The 22,676-nt window shown below is 36.6% G+C and overlaps 1 protein-coding gene across 1 annotated transcript in view; it reads right to left on the reverse strand.

The window, feature by feature from the left end:
- LOC101896766 (sodium/hydrogen exchanger 9B2) overlaps positions 1 to 22,676 on the reverse strand; it is a 195,312-nt gene that overhangs the window by 167,020 nt on the left and 5,616 nt on the right. The window contains exon 2 of the mRNA XM_059132123.1: positions 18,180 to 18,656. Coding sequence (XP_058988106.1) covers positions 18,180 to 18,357 — 178 coding nt within the window. The 5' untranslated portion in view covers positions 18,358 to 18,656. The remainder of the gene's footprint in view (positions 1 to 18,179; positions 18,657 to 22,676) is intronic.

A 22,676-nucleotide genomic window follows, 5' to 3' on the forward strand; every position in this document is an offset into this window, starting at 1 on the left:
ACGAATACTTGGACCTGTATAGACAATTTTCTGTCACAGACTGTAGTTCCCGTTACGAACTCTAAATACGTAATTTGCAACAATTCCGGTGAATATTGACGCTAAAATCATCAAAATACCGAAGCTAGGGAGGTACCATTATAGGGGGCCTATACGAAGATGTGGACCTGCACAGACAATTTTCTGTCAGAGGCTGTAGTATCCATTACGAACTTCAAGTACCAAATTTGAAACAATTCAGATGAATAATGTCGCTAAAAGCATCAAAATACCGAATATCTGGGGAGGTACCGTTATATGGGGTCTCTACGAAAACGTTAACCTACACAGACAATTTTCTATCTTAGGCTGTAGTATTCATTACGAACTTCAAATACCAAATTTGAAAGAATTCCGGTGAATAAATTCGCTAAAATCATCAAAATACCGAATATCGGGAGGTTCCATTGTATGGGAGCTATACGAAGACGTGGACCAATATGGCTCATTTTCTATACCAAAAGTCCTGCAGAAATAATACACATTTGAGTAAAATTTTAGCAACATACTTAATTTCTTTCGGAAGCTAGAGTGATTTTCACAGGCGGACGGATATTGATAAATCGACAAAGAATTCTATGCAGTATATATATATATATATATATATATATATATATATATATATATATATATATATATATATATATATATATATATATATATATATATATATATACTTTGTGGGGTCTAAAATGTATATTTCGAGGTGTTGCAAACGGAATGACAAACTTGATATAACCTCCATACTATGGCGGATTGTAAAAAATATTTTTAGTATTATTATTTTTAGTATTATTATTTTTATTATTTATTATTTTTATTAATTTTTTTTTATTAATAATAATCTAATTTCCTCATCCCAAACCTGGCCACCCTTTGAAACATTTCCATAGAAAATTATACCAAAAATCAAATACAAATATTATTTCAGTAACTTATTTCGACATAAAAAAGGATTGAAATAATATAAACCCATGCGGGGGAAATGATAACACACACACACATGTATGGAACGCATAATATTTCAAATGGACGTGAGTGAATGTGTGTGGGAGAGTGCTCGCGCATTTAATATTTTATGATAATAACAACTAATGTAACTGAATGTCTTCAAGCTATCCTGGCATCAGATTTTGCATCGTCACCATCATCGCTATCACCAAGGTATCCACCATTCTCTGCCAGATATTCACACAAAAAACCCCTCCTTTTTTGTGGTTCAACAAAAATTTAAATTATGCATAAATACTATTCAGAGTGGTATTGTTTTAATGTAATATTAACTGAAACTTATTATGGTCAAAAAAAAGAAGTTTCGTTGCGATTCTGTTTTTTGCCACAGTAATCAACATTTATTTTAAATAACAGCAGAAGCAAAAAGCTGACAATAATGGAAATCAGTGAAAAGGAAAAACAGTAGCTGCCGATGTTTACCTTGCGTTGAATTGTGCACATTTTTCATATTTGTGTAAAATTATCAAAATACACATGAACAAATTAAATATAGATTGCAGTTGATCAAATATGGTTTTTATGGGGGACCTGACAATGGTTTAAAAAAAAATGTTCGTTGGATGGAAAAAAATGGCCCGGAAGGTAATCAATTACCCCAGATTTCATAACGTTTTTTGGTCGTAATAAAATAATTAAAGAAAGGAATATTATAAAAATAGTGCCAAATGACTCATTACATGGTAATGTAAGCCGACTCCCTTTTGCATTACTTGTTGTGTAGACAATAAAACTTCGTTCTAACAGATTTTTCTGGTTTTTTTATTCTGACAGATGCACGGACCTTTCAAATACTAAGCTGATTACCTCATTACAAGACAAGGTTAACACAAACAAGTAAAAACGCGAACTTAGGGCCGAACCTTGAATACCCTCCACCATTTAGAACGAATTTGAAATTTTTGAAAAAGATAACATTCGCCAAAAATTCTGTTAACATTTTATAAATACCGAATATATCCGTTATATATTAGGCCTGTACGACGTACACCTACATAGGCATTTTTTTCACAACCCAGTAAACAATTTTTGCCGAATTCTGTCGATTTCTGTCAGAAAAAATGTCCGATTCTGATTCCGAATTCCTTCCGATTTCGGTACGAAAGGTGTACGGACATGGTCACCGAATTCGGAAAGATCTCCTAAAAAAATATTTTGTGGACGGATTCGGTGAAAATTCTTGGAAAAATAGGAGAAAAAATTAGATTTTCGGAAAAAATTCGGAGGACAACTCCGAATTTCTAAAAGAAATTAGGCAGACTTCGGCAGAAAATTCGGCGGAATATTCAGTTTTTCTAAAACAAATCGGTCAGAATTCAGAAAATTCGGAATAAAATTCAGATTTTCTGAAAAAAAAAATCGCTCAGAATTCGGGAGAAAGTTCCGATTTTCTGAAAGAAATCGTTTAATTGGCTTAAAAATTGACTTAAGCCATTACCATTTTTAAATTCGAAACATCAAATAAACATTAAAATCATCAAAATACCGTACATATAGAGGTACCGTTATATAAGAGCTATACGAAGACCTGGAACTGCATAGGCAATTTTCTGGCACAGGCTTTAGCTTCCATTACGAACTTCAAATACGAGATCTCAAGCAATTTCGGTGAGTATTGTACTTAAAATCGTCAAAATGCCGAATATAAGGAGGTACTGACCGTTTATGGGGGCTATACGAAGACGTGGACCGCAGCCAGAACCCATTATGACCAACAAATACCAATTTTTAGATAAATCCGTGAAAAAAATCATCAAAAAAAAAATCGTTTATAATATCAATAAAATCAAAACACCAAAAATCGGGAGGTACCGTTATATGGGAGCTATACCAAAGCGTGGACCCATACATTCAATATTTCGCCACACGAACTAGGACCCATTATGACCTACAAATACTAATTTTCAGACAAATCCGTGAAAAAAAATTTGGCAAAAATAATCAAAATACCGAATGTCGGGAGGTATATTATTGGGACTATACCAAAACGTTGACCGATATATATCTTTTTCAATACCAATCATCCTAGACACAATACAAATTGTTCTGCTAAATTTTGACGCTCGACGTCAAATAATGTGGGCTGTATCGTGATTTCAACGGACAGACGGAGAGACAGACGGACATCGACTTAGAATTTTATGCTGATTATGAATATATATACATTATGGGGCCTACGACGAACATTTAGGGGTGTTACAAACGGAATGACAAAGTAAATATACCCTCCTTTCCAAGGTGGAGGGTATACAAATGTTTACATTACCTTATGCTTGAATTAGTAATGAGTTATTCCTTCCAAATTGTCAAGGCAAAAACATTTTTTTTTGCTCAATACCCACCAAATATATTTTTATACCTTCTGCCATATGGCAGGAGAGGGTGTCATATCGAAATAACGGTTTTATACCCTATGCCCCTGGGTACCAGATCCATCCATTTCGGGATGTTTGGCCCACAAAGGGCCAAAACTTTGAATATCCATTAAGGTCATAAAACGCGAAATTAACATTCGATTCCATTCAGACTTGGCACATCTCAATTAATAACCGATGTAGACATTTCTCATCCAGCTAAAATCATCAAAATACCGAAAATAGGAAGGTACAGTTATTTGGGTGATATATATAAACAATACTCTTCTAGGGGGTAAAAAAGTACTCAGAAGGAACTCCTTTTGTGGATTTTCAGACAATTTCATTGAAAAAATTGGCTACAATCATCAAAATACCGAATATCGATGAGTACCGTTATATGGGGGCTATACGATAGCCCATCTTCAAATATATTTAAATAATCGATACTTTTTAACTTCTTAATTTTTGCAGTATTTAAAACTCAACTACAATCCAAATAAATGCTTTCAAATAAATCCGGCGATGCATCGTAAAGACAAGACATTTTAAAATCTCCAACTATTTTTCAGTCTTACAAAATGTTTTTTTCACATCTTTATTCTTTTTTTCCTGTTTTTAACATTCATTTCACGACATTCTTGGAAAAATTGCATCAACATGACATTATTGTGTTTTCATTCACACTCTTACATTCATGCACTTCACATACGGCGGAGAGTGAGGAAAAATACGAAAACAATTGAATTGCTGAAGTGTCCGGTATGAGATCGATATTTTTGCAATTTTGGAACACTGAGAATTCAAATCGCAATTTTTGGGACAAAAAGAGCCAACATTTTTTAGTTTATGGCATCATTTTTATATCCTCCACCATACATAGTATGGAGGGTATATTAAGTTCGTCGTTCCGTTTGTAACTCATAGAAATAATAATTTTGGACCTTGAACTTGATCAACGTAAAATTCTAAGACGTTTTAGACCTGTCCGCATGTCCGTCTGTTGTAATCACGCTACAAATTAAGATAGGAAGCTTAAATTTTGCACAGATCTATCTTTTGTCTGCAGACAGGTCAAGTTTGAAGATGGGCTATATCGGTCCACGATGTCATATAGCCCCTATATAACGGTACCCACAATATTCGGTGTTTTGATGATTGTAGCCAAATCTTTCCCAGGAATTGTCTGGAAATCCACACAAGGAGTTATATTCAAGTAGTTTACCCCCTGGAAGAGAATCGTCTATATACAGAGTGAGATGAAAAAACTGCAACAAAATTCAGACAGCTCTCCTTTGCAAGCTACTCGTACGATAGCTGTTAAAATTATTCCACTGACAGCTCATTATATTGTTTACAAGCGTACAGAAGCATTTTGGTGAGAATATTCCGGAAAAAAAGTTATTCGTGATGGAATTCCAGCGTGATAGTGTGATTTCATTATATTTGGCTGGAAAACCACAAGTGGCTTTGTTAGAGCACTTCAGCTTTTAAATGTAATTAAATCTTTTGTGTCTCGTACTATCGCTCGTTACTGTGATACTGGTAGTGTAGCGCGACGTCAAGGAAGTGGACGTAAGAAAACAGCAACATCAGCAGGAATGGTTCGAAAAGTAAAGAAGCAAATTGATAGAAACCCGCGTCGCAGTGGCCGAAACATGGCTCGTGAGCTGAACATATCGCCAAATTCGGAAAATATTTAAAAATGAGCCATTGAAATTCCAAAAAATGCAAGAACTTACACCGCAACAGAAAAAAAAATAGACTCAAAAGAGCTAAAGAATTGCTTCGCTTGGCCGAAAGTGGTAAACTGCCGAACTTGGTTTTCTCCGATGAGAAAACATTCGTTGTCCAGCAGTTTGTAAACAAATAAAATGATCGTGTTTACTTGGCAAAGAAGTCAGCTGAAAATATGCACCTTCGGTTGGTCACCAGAACTCAAGCGCCGGTCATGGTGATGGTGTGGGCCGCCATAACAGCCGTTAGTCTCTCTCCGCTCATATTAATCGACCGTGGCATCAGAATAAATGCCGAATATTGTAAGCGCAAAAATATTCTGGATGGTATATTAAAGCCTTGAGCACGCAAACATTTTGGCCGCAGACCTTGGACATTCCAAGAGGACTCAGCATAATCGCACTCGCCACCCAAGAATGGTTACAGAATGTGGTTCCTCACTTCATCTCCGGATACCAATCCGTTGGACTATTGTGTCTGGAGTATTTTGGAAAGCAAGGTTGGCACTAAAAAAACCAAAGTGTCGATCACCTCAAGCAAGCGCTTCGCCGGGAATGGGCGAAAATACCGCAGAGCAACATTAGGGCAGCGTGTGACAGTTTCATTGGCCGTTTGAAGGCCATAATTCGTGCCAAGGGTGACAAATTCGAACAAATTTGAACTTATTCTAAAATTTGATGCTATTTCCGACATTTTTTTTTTTTTTTTGCTTTCATTCAATAAAAATAATTCAAAAGAAAACATGCAAAAATTATGCCGTTTGACTTTGTTGCAGTGTTTTATCTCACCCTGTAGGTCCACGATAACGTATAGCCCACATACAACGGTACCCCCCGATATTCGGTATTTTAATGATTTTTGGGACATTATTCACCGGAATTGCTTCAAATTTGGTATTTAGAGTTCGTAAAGAGTATTACAGACTGTGACAAAAAAAAATTTTCTATGAGGGTCCAGGACTTCGTATAGCCCCCGTATTTCTGTACCTCTCTATATTCGGTATTTTGATGATTTTAGCTATACTATTCACCGGATTTTTTTCATGTTTCGTATATGAATATTGTTATGGCCTATGGCAAAAGAGGTCTATGCAGGTCCACGTCTTCGTATAGACCCCAATATAACGGCGACTTTCTGTATTCGGTATTTTTAAAATTTTACAAGATTTTTAAACGAATTTTATTTTTTTAAAACTTTCCAAATTCGTTGCAAATGGTGGAGGGTATTCAAAGTTCTGTCTGTTCGTCTGTGGGAATCACTCTAGCTCCCGAACGAATTGAAGTAGATTGATAAAATTTTGCTGAAATGTATGTTATGTCTGCAGGACTTTTGGTATTGGTATTTGGTATTGAGCCATGTAGGTCCACGTTTTGATATAGCACCCATATAACTGTACCTCCCGATATTCGGTATTTTGATGATTTTAGCGACATTTTTAACCGGAATAGTTTCAAATTTGGTATTTGAAGTTCATAATGGATACTACAGCCTAAGACAGAAAATTGTCTGTGCAGGTCCACGTCTTCAGAGCCCCCATATAACGGTACCTTCCGATATTCGGTATTTTAATGATTTTAGCGAATTTCTTCACCGGAATTGTTTCAAATTTGGTATTTGAAGTTCATAATAATTACTACAGCCTAAGACAGAAATTTGTCTGTGCAGGTCCACTTCTTTGTACAGCCCCATATAACGGTTCCTCCCGATCTTCGGTATTTTTATTTTATCGACATTATAACCGATTTTTTTAAGTTTCGCATTTGAATATTGTAACGGCTTATGACAAATGTTACCTATGCAGGTTCATGTCGTCGTATAGATCCTAATATAATAGCTACATTCAGTATTTTTAAGATTTTAACAGACGTTTTTTTGTTGCTTTTGAGAATTTTATTGCTTTTGAGAATCGCCAAATTCGTTCCAAATGGTGGAGGGTATTCAAAGTTCGGCCCGGCCGAACTTACTGCTTTTTTACTTGTTTCTTAGGTCCCGTAGACAAAATTATAATCTCGGAGTTCCCATATTGGTTATCATGACTGTCTTGAACATTTAAGGTCAATTTTGACAAGAAATTGCTCCGCATTCAGAAAGATGCTGGATTTCTTAGGTATAAAAAAAATATTTCCAAAATTCTTTACTTAAATCAAAGACCACCCACTTCAAGTCCATTATAAAATGTTTATATCGATTATAACCGACCTAAAAAAAAATAATAATTTCATATCTCCTCCTTCCACCGTTTTTTGAGCCATCTTTGCCTGGACACTTCCGAACCTATTTAACCATCTTATTTTCCCCCAAATTTCCTTTCCGAATATTTGCGATTAAAAAATGTTGAAAACATATCTTTGCTTGTTAGTGATATGCGAGAGAAAGAAAAGAAAACCACACACTCGAACAATGTCAGTTCGATGGAAAATAAAAAAAATAATACCCATCCCTGTCTGTATCTATTCAAGCATTAATAATCTTATGTTGCATTTGTACGAAAAAATTTATTTTCCAAGTTTTCTGCTTCGTCTCAAGGAATTTCCTTTCTCGCATAGCTGTAGTAGTAGTAGTGGCAGTAGTTTTACAAAAGCTTTTGTTTAGCTGTTTCCGCTGCATATTAGAAAACTCGGCGGCGGTTTCTTTGGAGTTTGGGTTTTTGGATTTTGTGGCTTCTTTATGTCTGTGCTAAGAAATTCATTGCTCTAGTGGCTGTCTGTCTCTCTGTCTACCAGCTGCCTGAGTCTGGCAGAGTTTAAGTGGCGCCCTGTTTGCATCCCATAGAACTTTAGATTATGTTGTCGATGTTGTTGGAGATTTTTTTGTTTTTTTTTTTTTTTTTGCCTTGCATTGTTTTGAAATGGTTTTCTTATTTAAAATTTCCGCTTTCATTATTTTTTCCTAACCCTTTTGTTTTCTTCAGCTTCAACTACAAGTCAACTGTCTTTAGTTGGATGCTGTGAGGCGTTAACCATGGCAAAATAATTTTATTGGAATCGATGTTGCCAAGAAAACAACAATTTGAGGGTAAATAGTTTGGATTTGGTGAGTGTGTGTGTGAGTGAGTGAGTGTGAGAATCTGTGTAAATATCAGCTGCGGAAAAGGGGAAATGTTTTTGAAGGATAAATTACGATATTGCGAACATATGTAAATTCTTATAGCCTTCTTTTGAAAAATTTAAACGAAAACATTTAATATACAGCGTGAGATGAAAAAACTGCCACCAACTTCAGACTGATGTCATTTCTAAGCCACTCGTTCGACAGCTGTTAAAATTATTCCAGTGACAGCTCATTATATTGTCTACAAGCGTACAAAAGCATTTTGGTGAGAATTTTCCAGAAAAAAGTTATTCGTGATGGAATTCAAGCGTGATAGTGTGATTTATTTATATTTGGCTAAAAAACCACAAGTGGCTATCGTTAGAGCACTTCAGCATTTAAATGAGAATAAATTTTTTGTGTCTCGTACCATCGCTCGTTACCGTGATACTGGTAGCGTAGGCCGACGTCAACGAAGTGGACGGAAGAAAATAGCAACATCAGCAGAAATGGTTCGAAAAGTAAAGAAGCGACTTGATCGAAAGCCGCGTCGCAGCGGCCGAAAAATGGCTCGTGAGCTGAATATATCGCAATATTCCTTCGGCAAGAGCTCATGATAAAGCCATTGAAAGTCCAAAAAGTGCAACAGAAAGAATATAGACTCAAAAGAGCGATAGAGTTGCTTCGCTTGGCCGAAAGTGGTGAACTGCTGAATTTGGTTTCCTCCGATGAGAAAACATTCGTTGTCCAGCAGTTTGTAAAGAAACAAAATGACCGTGTTTACTTGCCAAAGAGGTCAGCTGAAAATGTACACCTTCGGTTGGCCACCAGAACTCAAGCGTGGGTCGCCATAACAGCCGCTAACAGTCGCTCTCCGCTTGTATTAATCGACCGTGGCATCGGAATAAATGCCGAAAATATTCTGGAGGGTTTATTAAAGCCTTGGTCACGCAAACATTTTGGCCGCAGACCTCGGACATTCCAACAGGACTCAACACCATTGCACTCAGCACGCGTCACCCAAGAATGGTTACAAAATGAGGTGCCTCGCTTCATTTCCAGCTCACAATGGCCACCAAAATCTCCGGATACAAAACCGTTGGACAATTGTTTCTGGAGCATTTTGGAAAGCAAGGTTGACACTAAAAAATACCAAAGTACCTCAAGCAAGCGCCTCGCCAGGAATGGGTCAGAATACCGCAGAGCAACATTCGGGCAGCGTGTGACGGTTTTGATTGGCCGTTTGAAGGCCATAATTCGTGCCAAAGGTGACCAATTCGAACAAATCTATACTTATTCTAAAATTTAATACTATTTCCGACATATTTGCTTTCGTTCAATAAAATTTAAAAAAAGTAAAAATTATGGCGTTTGACTTTGCTGCAGATTTTTTTTTATCTCACCCTGTATATCTTCTTTAGTGCGAAATCATAAATTCCATATTCATCTAAACTTTCTGACTGAGAGAAATTTTTAGAAACACTAAATTGTAAAGAATCGCTGAATTTTGTGGGTGAGGTACCACGAGGGGTTAGCAGGTATATATCATCCTCACAAGAGATCTTGTGTTAAGAAAAAAATTGTATTTGCGAAATTTGAAGAGAGTTGGTTGAATATTTCGCTTTTTTTTGAACGGTTTGATTTTTAAAATCTTGGGGATGTACCAGAGCGAATGGACCGATATATCCCATCTTCACAGTAGATCTTGTGTTAGTAGAAATATTGAGATGTGTGAAATATGAAGAGAATCGGATGCTTATTTCGGATTTTATGATCGTGTTGGTTTTTCAAAATTTTGAAGCTTTATGGGGAAGATACCAGAAGGAGTGTGCCGATATATTCCATCTTCAATTGATGACAGTAGGACTCTTACATCACATTTTATAAGAGCTGTAGTTATTTAAATTTTTGACCCTTTGTGGGAGAGGTACTTGATGGTGTGGATCGATATGGTTCATTTTCGCACCTGGTCTAGCACTGACGCAAATATTAGGATTTGCAAAGATAGAGTAAAATCGGATAAAACTTTCCCTTTCTGTGCAGTAAAATATGTTTTTAAAAATGTTGACCTTTTGTGTGGGAGGAGAAGGGGGGAATGGGCCCATATTGTCCATTTTGATCTAAGTTTAATAATAATATTACAATATACAGGGTTGCCCATATTCGATGGACCCATCGATTGTTATGCGACTTGTGTGCTGTGGAGCGCCGTCTTGTTGAAACCAGAACTGCCTCATACGCTTTCGACGAATAATTGGCATCATAAAATTGGTCATCATGTCGCGATAACGCTCCTGATTGATGGTAACAGCATGGCCATTTTCATTTTGGAAGAAAAACGGCCCAATGACCGTTTTCGCACTAACGCCGCACCAAATTGTGACTTTTTCGTCATGAAGAGGCACTTCTTGAATCTCCTGAGGATTTTCAGTGGCGTAAAAACGGCAATTTTGCTTAATTACGGTCCCATTCAATGTGAAATGGGCTTCATCGGACAGGATAATTTTGTTTGTTGAGTTTTCACAATTGACTTCTTCTGTTGAATGTAAATTTCAACTATTTCAGAGCGCTCGCGTGGCGTGTATTGGTTCATGGTAAAAATCTGCTTGGACTGACGCTTCAAACGCGGTATGTCATTAAGCGATGTGACATCTCTGTCAAAAGTTATGGCTTTACCAGATGGGTCTGTCGAATATAGGCATCCCTGCACCATGTTTGGACCAAAACAAATACTACGTACGAAAGTTATCCTGTGCACCAGCCAGACAGACACCCATAGATCGACTCCAAATGCTCTGAAACGGTTTTGGTCCAAAGAGACCTAGGTTCAAAACCGTTTTTTCGATGATGCACATTTTGGCCGTATCAAATGATATATACCCTCTCTAGCCATATGGCTGAGGGTATAAAAATATCAGGTCAATATGAGTATAGCCCCTAAACTAAACTTAAGCCATGTTTTCTTTCGAACATAATCCCCACATTAAACTCTCATACTCCCCATGAGGATTATGGAACTGGACTTAATCCCGATTGCAATTATGGGAATTATGTCCGGGATCTTATATAGTCATAGGCAATGAACAGTAGGAAGACTTTGTTTTTTTTTTCGACCGGTCGTGAATCGTGAACTCCATAAATTTTCAAATTTTAAATATTTTTGAGAAGACTACTTCGAGAATTTTAGAGATTTTAAAAATGCCAATTTTGAATTTAAAAATCAATTTATGACCTCAAGCTTATTTTAAGATTTTAAAAATATCCCTAGAACTAGTTACCCAGATAAATTCAAAATTTCTCTAAAATTTAAAAAATTACAATGTTCCCAGATCCTTATGAAACTTCCTTCCATGTGTGCATGCATAAAAATATCCGCCAAATGTTAAAGCTTCTCTACAATGCAATGCAATGCAAAAAAAAAGAAGAAAAACGTGGAAGTGAAGGAAAAAAATGCCATAAATACCTTCTTCAACCAAATGAAGTCGTCATCGGTAACATCCATTCGCCGGGAATATCATCCTATCATGGCATAGAATTGAAAACGGGAATTGTAGACAGAAATCTTACGACGACGATACGATATTGCCTGTCACGAAAGGACAAGGCAAACAAGAAAAGAATGAAACAAAATAATTGTTTTAGCAGGAAACGCGTGAAGAAGAGAGCGAACAAAGCACCATAAAAATGTACAATGCTTCTTTTTGTGGCATAAAAAAAGAGCTGGCGGAAGGAAGTGCAGTGTTTGGTGGCATACCTACTTTACATACAATGTATGGAGGAAAGAGTAGAGAGTCCTTGATTTTTGAAAAAGGGATAAAGTCTGATTTTTACCGGGAGAAAAATGCTTTGGAGGAGAGGATACTTAAAGGAGGCGAATAACAATCACAAAATGTTATTTATCTTTGATCCTTTAAAAAGTTGACATTTTTTGTGGTATCATATATTATTTTATTTATTTTCGACTTAGTCTGTTTACCAACTCAACGACTTTGGCAAAACCTCGAAGGCCATCTCAGACGCGCACACACACACACTTACCAGCCAATCATATGATCACATGCATGTGTGCAAGCATGTTCAAGGAATGTATATTTTGTCGACTACTTTTTATACACCGGAAAAGCTGTATTAAACAACAACAATACAGCACTTTTCGTTAACAAAGACAACAACAGCAGCAACGACAATACAATTTAAGTTTGTAAAATCTGCATATTTTTCACTTGAATATTCCAGTAACATTCGTTCTGGCGGACATGGGATGGCAAAAAAAAGAAACAAATTTTTACAAAATTGAAAGAATGCGTGCAAGATATACATAAGATTTACTTATGTTGGAGATCGAGATGGAGTCAGGACAAGATGTAGTCATTGGTCTTGCAAATAGGGGAATTTGGAAAAATTTGGAATTTCGAAAGGAATTTGAAAAATGTCAGGTTTTAAATGAAGATCGCCTAAGAAAGGTATTTTTTAACAAAGTCGAGCAATACCCCCCCTCACTTCAAAAGAAGCGACTTGACCGAAACCCGCGTTGCAGTGGCCGAAAAATGGCTCGTAAGCTGAACATATCGCAATATTCCATTCGGAAAATATTGAAAAATGAGCTCGGGGTAAACCCATTGAAATTCCAAAAAGTGCAAGGACTTACACCGCTACAGGAAATAGACTCAAAAGAGCTAGAGTTGCGTCGCTTGGCCGGTGGTGAACTGCTGAATTTGGTTTCCTACGATGAGAAAACATTCATTGTTGAGCAATACCCCCCTCACTTCTAAAACAATGACGTTGTAGGTTTAAAAACAGGGTGCTTACTTTCTAAAGAAAATGTAAATTTTCTACCCTCAGGCTAGATAAAAAAACTGCAACCAAGTTAAAACTGCTGTTATTTCTAAGCCAATTGTCCGACAGCTGTTAAAATTATTCCAGTGACAGCTCATTATATTGTCTACAAGCGTACAAAAGTATTTGGGTGAGAATTTTCCGGAAAAAAAAAATTATTTGTGATGAAATTCAAGCGTGATAGGGTGATTTCTTTATTTTTGGCTGGAAAACCACAAGTGGCTATCGCTAGAGCACTCCAGCATTTAAATGTAAATAAATCTTTTGTGTCTGGTACATTCGCTCTTTACCGTGATGTTGGTAGCGTAGCCCGACGTCAAGGAAGTGGACGGAAGAAAACAGCAACATCAGCAGAAATGGTTCGAAAAGTAAAAAAGCGACTTGATTGAAACCCACGTCGCAAGTTGCCGAAAAATGCCTCGTGAGCTGAACATATCGCAATATTCCATTCTGCAAATATTGAAAAATGAGCTCGGGCTAAAGCCATTGAAATTCCAAAAAGTGCAAGAACTTACACTGCTACAGGAAATAGACTCAAAACAGCTAAAGAGTTGCTTGGTTTTGGCCGAAAGTGGTGAACTTCTGAATTTGGTTTTCTCCGATGAGAAAACATTCGTTGTCCAGCAGTTTGTAAACAAACAAAATGATCTTTTTTACTTGCCAAAGAGGTCGGTTAGCCACCAGAACTAAAGAGCCGGCCACGGTGACGGTTTGGGCCGCCATAACAGCCGATGGTCTCCCTCCGCCAGTATTAATCGACCGTGGCATCAGAATAAATGCCGAATATTATAGCGAAAATATTCTGGAGGATGTATTAAAGCCTTGGGCACGCAAACAGTTTAGCCGCAGACCTTGGACATTCCAACAGGACTCAGCACAAGAGAATGGTTACAAAATGTGGTTTCTCACTTCATTTCCAGCGCAAAATGGCCACCAAAATCTCCGGATACCAATCAGTTGGACTATTGTGTCTGGAGTATTTTGAAAAGCAAGGTTGGCACTAAAAAATACCAAAGTGTCCATCACCTCAAGCAAATGCTTCGTCGGGAATGGACCAAAATGCCTCAGAACCACATTCGGGCAGCGTGTGACGGTGTTTCATTGGCCGTTTGAAGGCCATAATTCGTGCCATAGGTGACCAATTCGAACCAATCTAAACTTGTTCTAAAATTTGATTCTATTTCCGACATTTTTACATTCATTTAATAAAATTCAAAAAATGTAAAAAATATGACGTTTGACTTTGTTGCAGTTTTTTATCACACCCTGTATATCATTTGATACGGCTAAAACGTGCCTCATCGCAAAAAACGGTTTTGACCCCAGGTTTCTTTGGACCAAATACGTTTCAGGACATTTAGAGTCGATCTAGGGGTGTCCGGCCGCCCGTCTGTCTATTTGGCTGACTGGTGCTCACAATTACTCTCGAAGTGAGTACCCGAATTGATTTAAATTTGGTACATCGCAATATTTTGTCAAACTCAGATCGACTTCGGAGATGGGCAATATCGGTCCACTTCTACTGGTACCTCCGCTACAAAAAGTCAATTATTTCACAGAAAATAATTTACCGCATAAATCAAGAAAATATCATCCAGTTTTTCCCAAACTCAGCAAATCTCAATATTTTTATCAGTTCTAGGTCAGTTCCGAAAATAGAAAATATCGACCCACTCTATCAGGTACGTCTCCCACAAAGGGTCAAAATTATGAATAACTCTGAATTTTATGAAATGCGAAATAAACATCCTATTCTCTTCAAATTTCACACATCCCAATATTTTTATAAACACAAGATCAGATGTGAAGATGGAATATATCGAACCACTCTTTGCGGTACCTTCCCCACAACGGGACAAAATTTTGAATATCCATGAAGCTCATAAAAAGCGAAATTAGCATCCAATCTCTTTCGAATTCGTCACATCTCAATATTTCTACTAAAACAAGATCAGATGTGAAGATAGAATATATCGAATATGCCCCTCAAAGAAGGCGAAATAAATAATATATCACTTCAAATTTTACACATCCCAATATTTATACCCTACAACACTATGTGGGGGTATTACAACTTTGATTGGTCCAAAAATTATGTAACGCCTCGAAATATTGGTTTCCCACATAGGAAAGTATATATGGATTATCCTAGCTCGCCGAGCTGAGTCGATTTTGTCGATGTTAAATTGTAATCACTCTATAGGTCTCAATTATGGCCCTATCTTCACGAAATTTAGAATGGAGGTTGGATTAGGGCCAGAATAGAAGCCTATTGCTTTTGGAGATGATCGCATAATATTTAGGGGTTGAAATGGACCAAAATCTGAAAAAGTTCATGATTTTGCAGTTGCTCTACAGGTCCCAGTTATTGACGCGGAAGTTAGCATGGGGCTAAAGCTTGGAGCTGGGTAGAAGCCTTTCAATTTTGACGGTCATTAGGTAATATTTAGTGGGTGAACTAGACAATAACATTTGTGTTAAATAAAAGTCAAATTTTCCATCAAACCGCGAATATTTTTAATCCAGGCCAAATCACAAATCGACGAACAAGACAATTCTGACCGTTAGGTAGACGCCAATAGTAAATATATAGGATATATATAGCGAAATATATACAGTGTGTATATACAAAGGAAGGGGATGTTAGCTAGAATGCTTATATCTCAAGAATGGCTGGACCGATTTTGACAAATTGTGTCAATTTAGAATGCCCTCTTGGCATAAATTATAAAACCTAAAAAATTGCATAAAAATATGCCAATAATGATATTAATATAGATTTTGTAGTAATTTGTGACATATTATTTATTTATTTTTTTTTATATTTTTTATCGCATGCAATTTTTTTAATTTGACTTATAATATTGAAGTATATATTTTGTAATATGTTTTTCACCTTACGACACAGGTTGGAGTTATTATATACAGATTGAAATTATCGTCCGATCCTCACGAAAATTTTCACAAGGGTAAGTTAGGCTCAGAAGAGCTAGGCCTATTTTTTTTCAACGATAAATTTAGAGATACAGAGGGGCCTCTTGCTTTTGGAAATGATCGCAAAATAATTAGGGGTTCAAATGACTTGAAATTGAAACCAATCGACACGGAATTTCGCATGAGAAGAGAGTTAAGGACAGGGAAGAAGTCTAGCATTTTGGATGACCATTGGACAAATTGGGCAAATGTCCCCGTTCAAATTGCTAAGGGTAATATCTGGGTATAATATCCGTGAAATAATTTCAAAAGCGAAATCTTCCAAAATGGATTTGGACAGAAGAAGGCTTCTAACATGTTGTAGGGTATCACATGGTCGTCCCCGCACGGCTATAGCCTTTGCTTACTTGTTTTTCAATATTTCGAACAACTTCTTCTGATACCTCCCCCATAAAGGGTAAAAAATGTGAATATCCATGAAGCTCAGGAAATGAGCATCCGGAAAATGAGCAAAGGATCAAAGTATTGAATATCCATGAAGCTCAAGAAATGAGCACCTGATTACTTTCATATTTGGTTTATCTCAATATCATTTGTAAATATGGTAGAGATCGGACCATTTCTTTTGGTACCTCCTCCACAAGGGTCAAAGTTTTGAACAGCCTAAACGATCATAAAAAATCTGAAAGAAACATCCGGTTCCCCTTATATTTCACACATCCCATTGTTTTTAATAACAGGATATCTACTGTGAATATGGGATATGGGATCGGTCCACTCCTTCAGGTACCTCCCCCACAAAGGGTTAAAATTTTGAATATTCTTGAACCTCATAAAACGCGAAATTACTATCCCATTCTATTCAGACTTGGTACATCTCAATATTTCCATCAATACAAGATCTGTTATAAAGATAGTAGCGATCGAATTATTTCTTCTGGTATCTCCCCCCACAAATAGTCAACATTTTGAATAACCAAAACGATTATAAAATCCGAAATAAGCATGCGGTTCTATTAATATTTCACACATCCCATTATTTTTACAAACATAAGATCTGCTGTGAAGATGGAATATATCGGCCAACTGCTTCTGTTACATCCTCCACAGTGGGTCAACATTTTTAATATCCATGAAGCTCATTAAACGCTAAATTAATGTCCGCTTTTGTTCAGACTGTGCAATATTTCTATCAACACAAGATCTTTTCTTTATAAAGATGGCAGAGATTGGACCTTTTCGTCTGGTACCTACCCCCATGGGGTTTAAAAATTAAAAAAAAAAAAAAGAAAACGTAATAACGATTCAAATTTCACACATACAAACATATTTGAGTTAGCAAAGATCTGTTGTGAAGATGGGATATATCGGCCCACTCCATTAGGTACCTCCCCCACAAAGGGTCAAAATTCTGAATATCCATGAAGCTCATAAAATGCGAAATTAGCATCCGGTTTCATTCAGACTTGGTACAACTCAATATTTCAATCAACCCAAGAACTGTTACATAGATGGTAGAGATCGAACCATACCAAACATTTTTGCTAACACAACATCAGTTGTGAAGATGATATATATCTGCGAAGCCATTCTGTTACCTCACCCGCAAAAGGTCCCAATTTCCATTACTGTTATCTGTTATAACTTGCAAAACAAGTCAGCGAATCTTTACAATTTGCTTTATCTAAATATTTCTCTCAACCAGAAACCTGAGATGAATATTGAATTTATGAATTCGCACAAATCTGGATATAAATGTTTTGATTGATTTTTGATTTTGATTTTCTTGTCATTTTACCCATACCAATATTTTTATCTGTACTAGATGAAGTGTGAACATGGAATGCTTCGGCCGACTATATATGGCACCTCTTGCACATTTTAACATTTTTTTGAAAATTATCACATATCTCATATAAAGTGAAGGAAGTAGTCGGTATAGTCCAAATTTGGCACGTCGCAAAATTGATTTCGTATTTATTTAGGTCCGATACGAAATGGACAATATTGGCTCATTCCTTTGGAACCTACTCAATAGACGGTCAACAATTTGAATAATTATAACAGAAGTCAAAATATATTTAAGCATATGAACATTGGCTGAGGGTATACATCTGACGGCGAAACACGCTGATGTTTTCATAATTGGTCCTTTCGTCATTTATCCCCATTTTTTTAAATTTAATTTTTTTTTTTTTCAAATCTCATCATCACAAATTTCACTTCTTTCGCACTTACCTCCATCCCTGAAATCATTTCGGGTAGATGATGTGGGTGGTTGTTTCGCCTGTTGAACTTGCCATTGTGGCTGGCTTTGTTGCACTTGACCGCCAAGCAAGTGTTGTTGTTCTTCATTCGACTCCGACTCCAACTCCTCGAGACCGGGTCTTATGCCAACTGCTGGTTTCTCCTTCATCCTTTGTGGTTGCTTGCTTGCAGTGCAAGCACTGTGTTATTCTTAATTTGTTAGAGTGTAATTTGATTTGGTAGTTGAGTTTTTGAGTGCGGTAGCCTGATGGTGTCGACAACGTTCGTCGTTCGTCGCTCTTCAACGCGTCGGTGGCAGGCAGGTCGTTCTTCTCTTGAATGTTTCTGAACTCCTTGAATGTTTCGGTCGGCCTTTTGCCACGTTAATCCTTTTTCATTTCCTCTAATGCCAGCGGTGTCAGTGGAAAAAGATTTCCTATTGAGGTCGTCCGTTATACTACGGGTATCCTGCAAAGGAGAGGAGGGCGATGAAAATAAATATTAGCTCAAATGTTGTGATCACGGCGTAACAAAAGAAACGGTGATCTTTTCACTTGATGGAAGGTGCTTTTATGTTTGGCAGTGAATGTAATGAAACCTGTTGGAGTTGTATCGGATGCAGAGTTGGAATCAATTGGAAGAATGCGAACAAATGGTTCGAATAGAAGTGTAGAAAGCTGTATATTAGAGTTAATTTAAGTTAGTTTCATTTACAACAAATTTCTACATATGTATTTTTTTTAATTTTATTGTACCCTCAGCCATATGGCTAGATAGGGTGTATATCACTTGATTATACACTCAGCCATATGTAGGGTATATATTATTTGATCTGAAACGTGCCTAATCAATATAACGGTTTTAGACCCTAGGTCTCTTTGGACCAAATCCCTTTCAGAACCGTCCGTCTGTCTGTCTGTTAAGATGGAATATATCGTTCCACTCCTTCTGGTACCTCCCCCACAAAAGGTCGAGATTTTCAAAAAATAGTTTTTGCATAGAAAGAGAGCCGATAATCCGATTTTGCTCCAACTTTGCAAATCCTAATATTTGCGTCGGGTCGGGTCGGGTGTAAAAATAGACAATATCGGTTCACTCCATCAAGTACCTCCCCCATAAAGGGTCAACATTTTGGATAATTACAACTCTCATAAAATGAGATGTAAGAGTCCGATTGTCTTCAAATTTCACACATTCCAATATTTTTATCAACCCAAGGTCTGGTGTTAAGATAAAATATACCGGCACCCTTCTTCTGGTACCTCCCCCAGAAAAGGTCGAAGTTTTCAAAAAAAAAAAAAAAAAAAAAAAAATATATATATATATATATATATATATATATATATATATATATATATATATCTTCTGCACAGAAAGAGAAAATTTGCTCCAACTTTGCAAATCCTAATATTTGCGTCGGTGCTACGTCAGGTGCAAAAATGGACAATATCGGCCCACTCCATCAGATACCTCCCCCACAAAGGATCAAAATGTAGAATAATTACAACTCTTATAAAATGTGATGTAAGAGTCCGATTGTCTTCAAATTTCACACATCGCAATATTTTTATCAACCGAAGGGCTGATGTTAAGATGGAATATATCGGTCTACTACTTCTGGTACCTCCCCCACAAATGGTGGAAATTTCGAATATCCATTAAGCTCATACAACACGAAATAAAGATCCAATTCCATTTAGACTTGGCATATCTGAATATTTCCATCAACACAGGATATGACATAAAAACGGTAGAGATCAGACTATTATTAATAACATCAAGTTCACTTGATATTTTACACATCCCATTATTTCTATAAACACAAGAGCTGTTGTAAAGATGTGATACATTGGTCCACTCCTTCTGATACCTCCCTCACAAAGGTTCAAAATTTTGAATATTCATGAAGCGAAATTAACATCCGATTCCATTCCCGACTTGGTGCATCTCAATATTTCCATCAACGCAAGATCTGTTATAAAGATGGTAGAGATAGGACGATTTCTTTTGGTATCTCCCTGACATAGGGTTCAAGATTTTGAAAAAGAAAACGCTCAACGAAAGCGAAATAAGCATCCAACTCACTTCAAATTTCAGACATACAAAGGTCTATGGTGAAGATGATATATATCTGCGAAACTCTTGAGATACCTCACCACTAAGGGTCACAATTTTTTATACCCTACACCACAAGGTGGTCAGGGTATTATGTCTTTGTGGATTTGTTTGTAACAGGCAAAAGGAATCGAGATAGACCCATAGTTCCTTTCGATGATCTGCATAGAATCACATTCTGAGTCGATTTATGCATGCCCGTCCGTCCGTCTGCCCATTTATTTTTGTAAACAAAAAACAGTTCGCATTCACACAAATCATTTGTTTGACCCAAAGACGAACCCTATGGAAATTGGAGATAATCGGTCAAAATCTAGATATAGCTCCCATATATATCTTCGTCCGATTTGCCTTTTATTGTGCACCAAATCAGTCCGAATCAGATTGGACCTGAAAATAAGTACTCCAAATTTGATCGAAATCGGTTCAGATATAGCAATAGCTCCCATATATATTGTTCATCCGATTTGTTCACTCGATAACAACAGCATTTGGGGAAATATATCACATACAGCTCAGAAATATCATTGCTAAATTTTACCGAGATCGGTTCAGATTAGGATATAGCTCCCATATATAACTTCATCCGATTTACCTTTGATTGTGCACCAAACGTCTAATATTTGCCCAAATGGGATGAAATTTGGCACTTACGACCGAATTGAGTCTAGAAGGTAGTATGTCAAATTTGGTGAAGATCGGTTCAGATATAGCTATAGCTCCCATATATACAGTTCATTCGAATTGTTATATTTGTTACCCACAACCGTAATATGCACTCCGTAACAACGATATTCAGGGAAAATGTATGAAATACACCTCAATAATATGTTTGCCAAATTTTATCAATATCGGTTCTGATTTGGATATGGCTCTCATATATATCAAATGGGCAATACAAGTCCGAATTTAAAAGATACAAATGCTTCGGCATATTTAGCCTTTTGAACTTTAAAATATAATTATAATCATAGGGTATATGATTGAATTCTCCCATAATTGTTTGTGGAGCTCTACTAAATTAACAAAGTTGTGTAGGGTATCATAAAGTCGGTCCCGCCCGACTTTAAGACCTTTTTTATTGGTTTTAACTTGTTTTCATGTAATTTCCAAATAATTATAACCTTCATAAGCGTTCCCCACTTCCGCTACCGACAGTTGACACAATCGAGGTTCCCCTGTATATGCATAGCCATGAGTGGAAAATTTGAAATCCATAGATAATGCTACCCGGACTTTCTTCAAAAAAAAGCAATAATTGTCTCGTAGAATAACAAGTGATCGTCCCTTCGAATTTCACCACATATTTAAATCACTGATGACCACTCGCCATGAATTTGTCATTGACATCAAATACCGTTATGTAATCTTGATAATCAATCAAAAAGTATTTCAATCAGAACGCAAAGGTGTCTACGATTATCTGTGACGTTTGCAGCAGAGGGTACTTGTCGTCAAACACAAATCAGAAACAACAGAAACAAATATCTTTGTGCCTATTTCAATGGGAACGAAGACCAAAACAAAATCGAAAAAAACAAAATGAAAAAAAAAAAATACTTGGACGCGTGTTTGTTGTTTGTGTTTTCTTCACTGTCCAGGCCGGCAAGATTGGTAGAGACAGAGTTGCCGTTTCTATGTTTTTATCAGTTTTCGGGTGAAAATGCAGACCTACATTAAGTAGTTTCACAAATTTTAATTTTTATATAGTTGACGTATAGAAATTAACATATGTAAGTAATTATATGTCTGTATTTGACATAAATCATTCACAAAGACTCTAATTGCCATCATCTCATTTTTGGACGATGCGCGATTGGTTTGTTAACGATTTACGGTTAAGGGCTTAACTCTGGTTTAGTAAAAACTCTCGTATTTTTCGGAATTTTTTTCCAATGGTAGGTTTTGTCAATTTCGCATCGGATGTGATATAAATATTGCGACGTGCTAGGTTTGGACTATATTGGTTACTACCTTCAGTTTATAAGAGATATGTGATAATACAAGAAGTCGACCGAAATATTCCATTTTCAGACTTCATCTAATACAGATAAAAATAATGGTATAGACAAAATTACAAGAAAATCGAACATTTATATCCAATTTTATGCGAAATCAATCCACTTTCATCTCAAGTTTCTGGTTGAGGGAAACATTTAGATATAGTAAGTTGTAAAGAATAGCTGACTTGTATCTCAAGTTATGGCAAATACAAATATTGAAAATTACGACACTTTGTGTGTGAGGTACCAGAAGGAATATGTAGATACATATGAACTTTTCAAGAGATCTTGTGTTAGCAAAAATATTTGTATGCGTGAAATTTGAAGAGAGTTGGATGCTTATTTCGCTTTCTTTGAGCGTTTTGTTTTT

This window comes from Musca domestica, unplaced genomic scaffold (genome assembly GCF_030504385.1).
Source record: "Musca domestica strain aabys unplaced genomic scaffold, Musca_domestica.polishedcontigs.V.1.1 1, whole genome shotgun sequence".
Lineage (NCBI taxonomy): Eukaryota > Metazoa > Arthropoda > Insecta > Diptera > Muscidae > Musca > Musca domestica.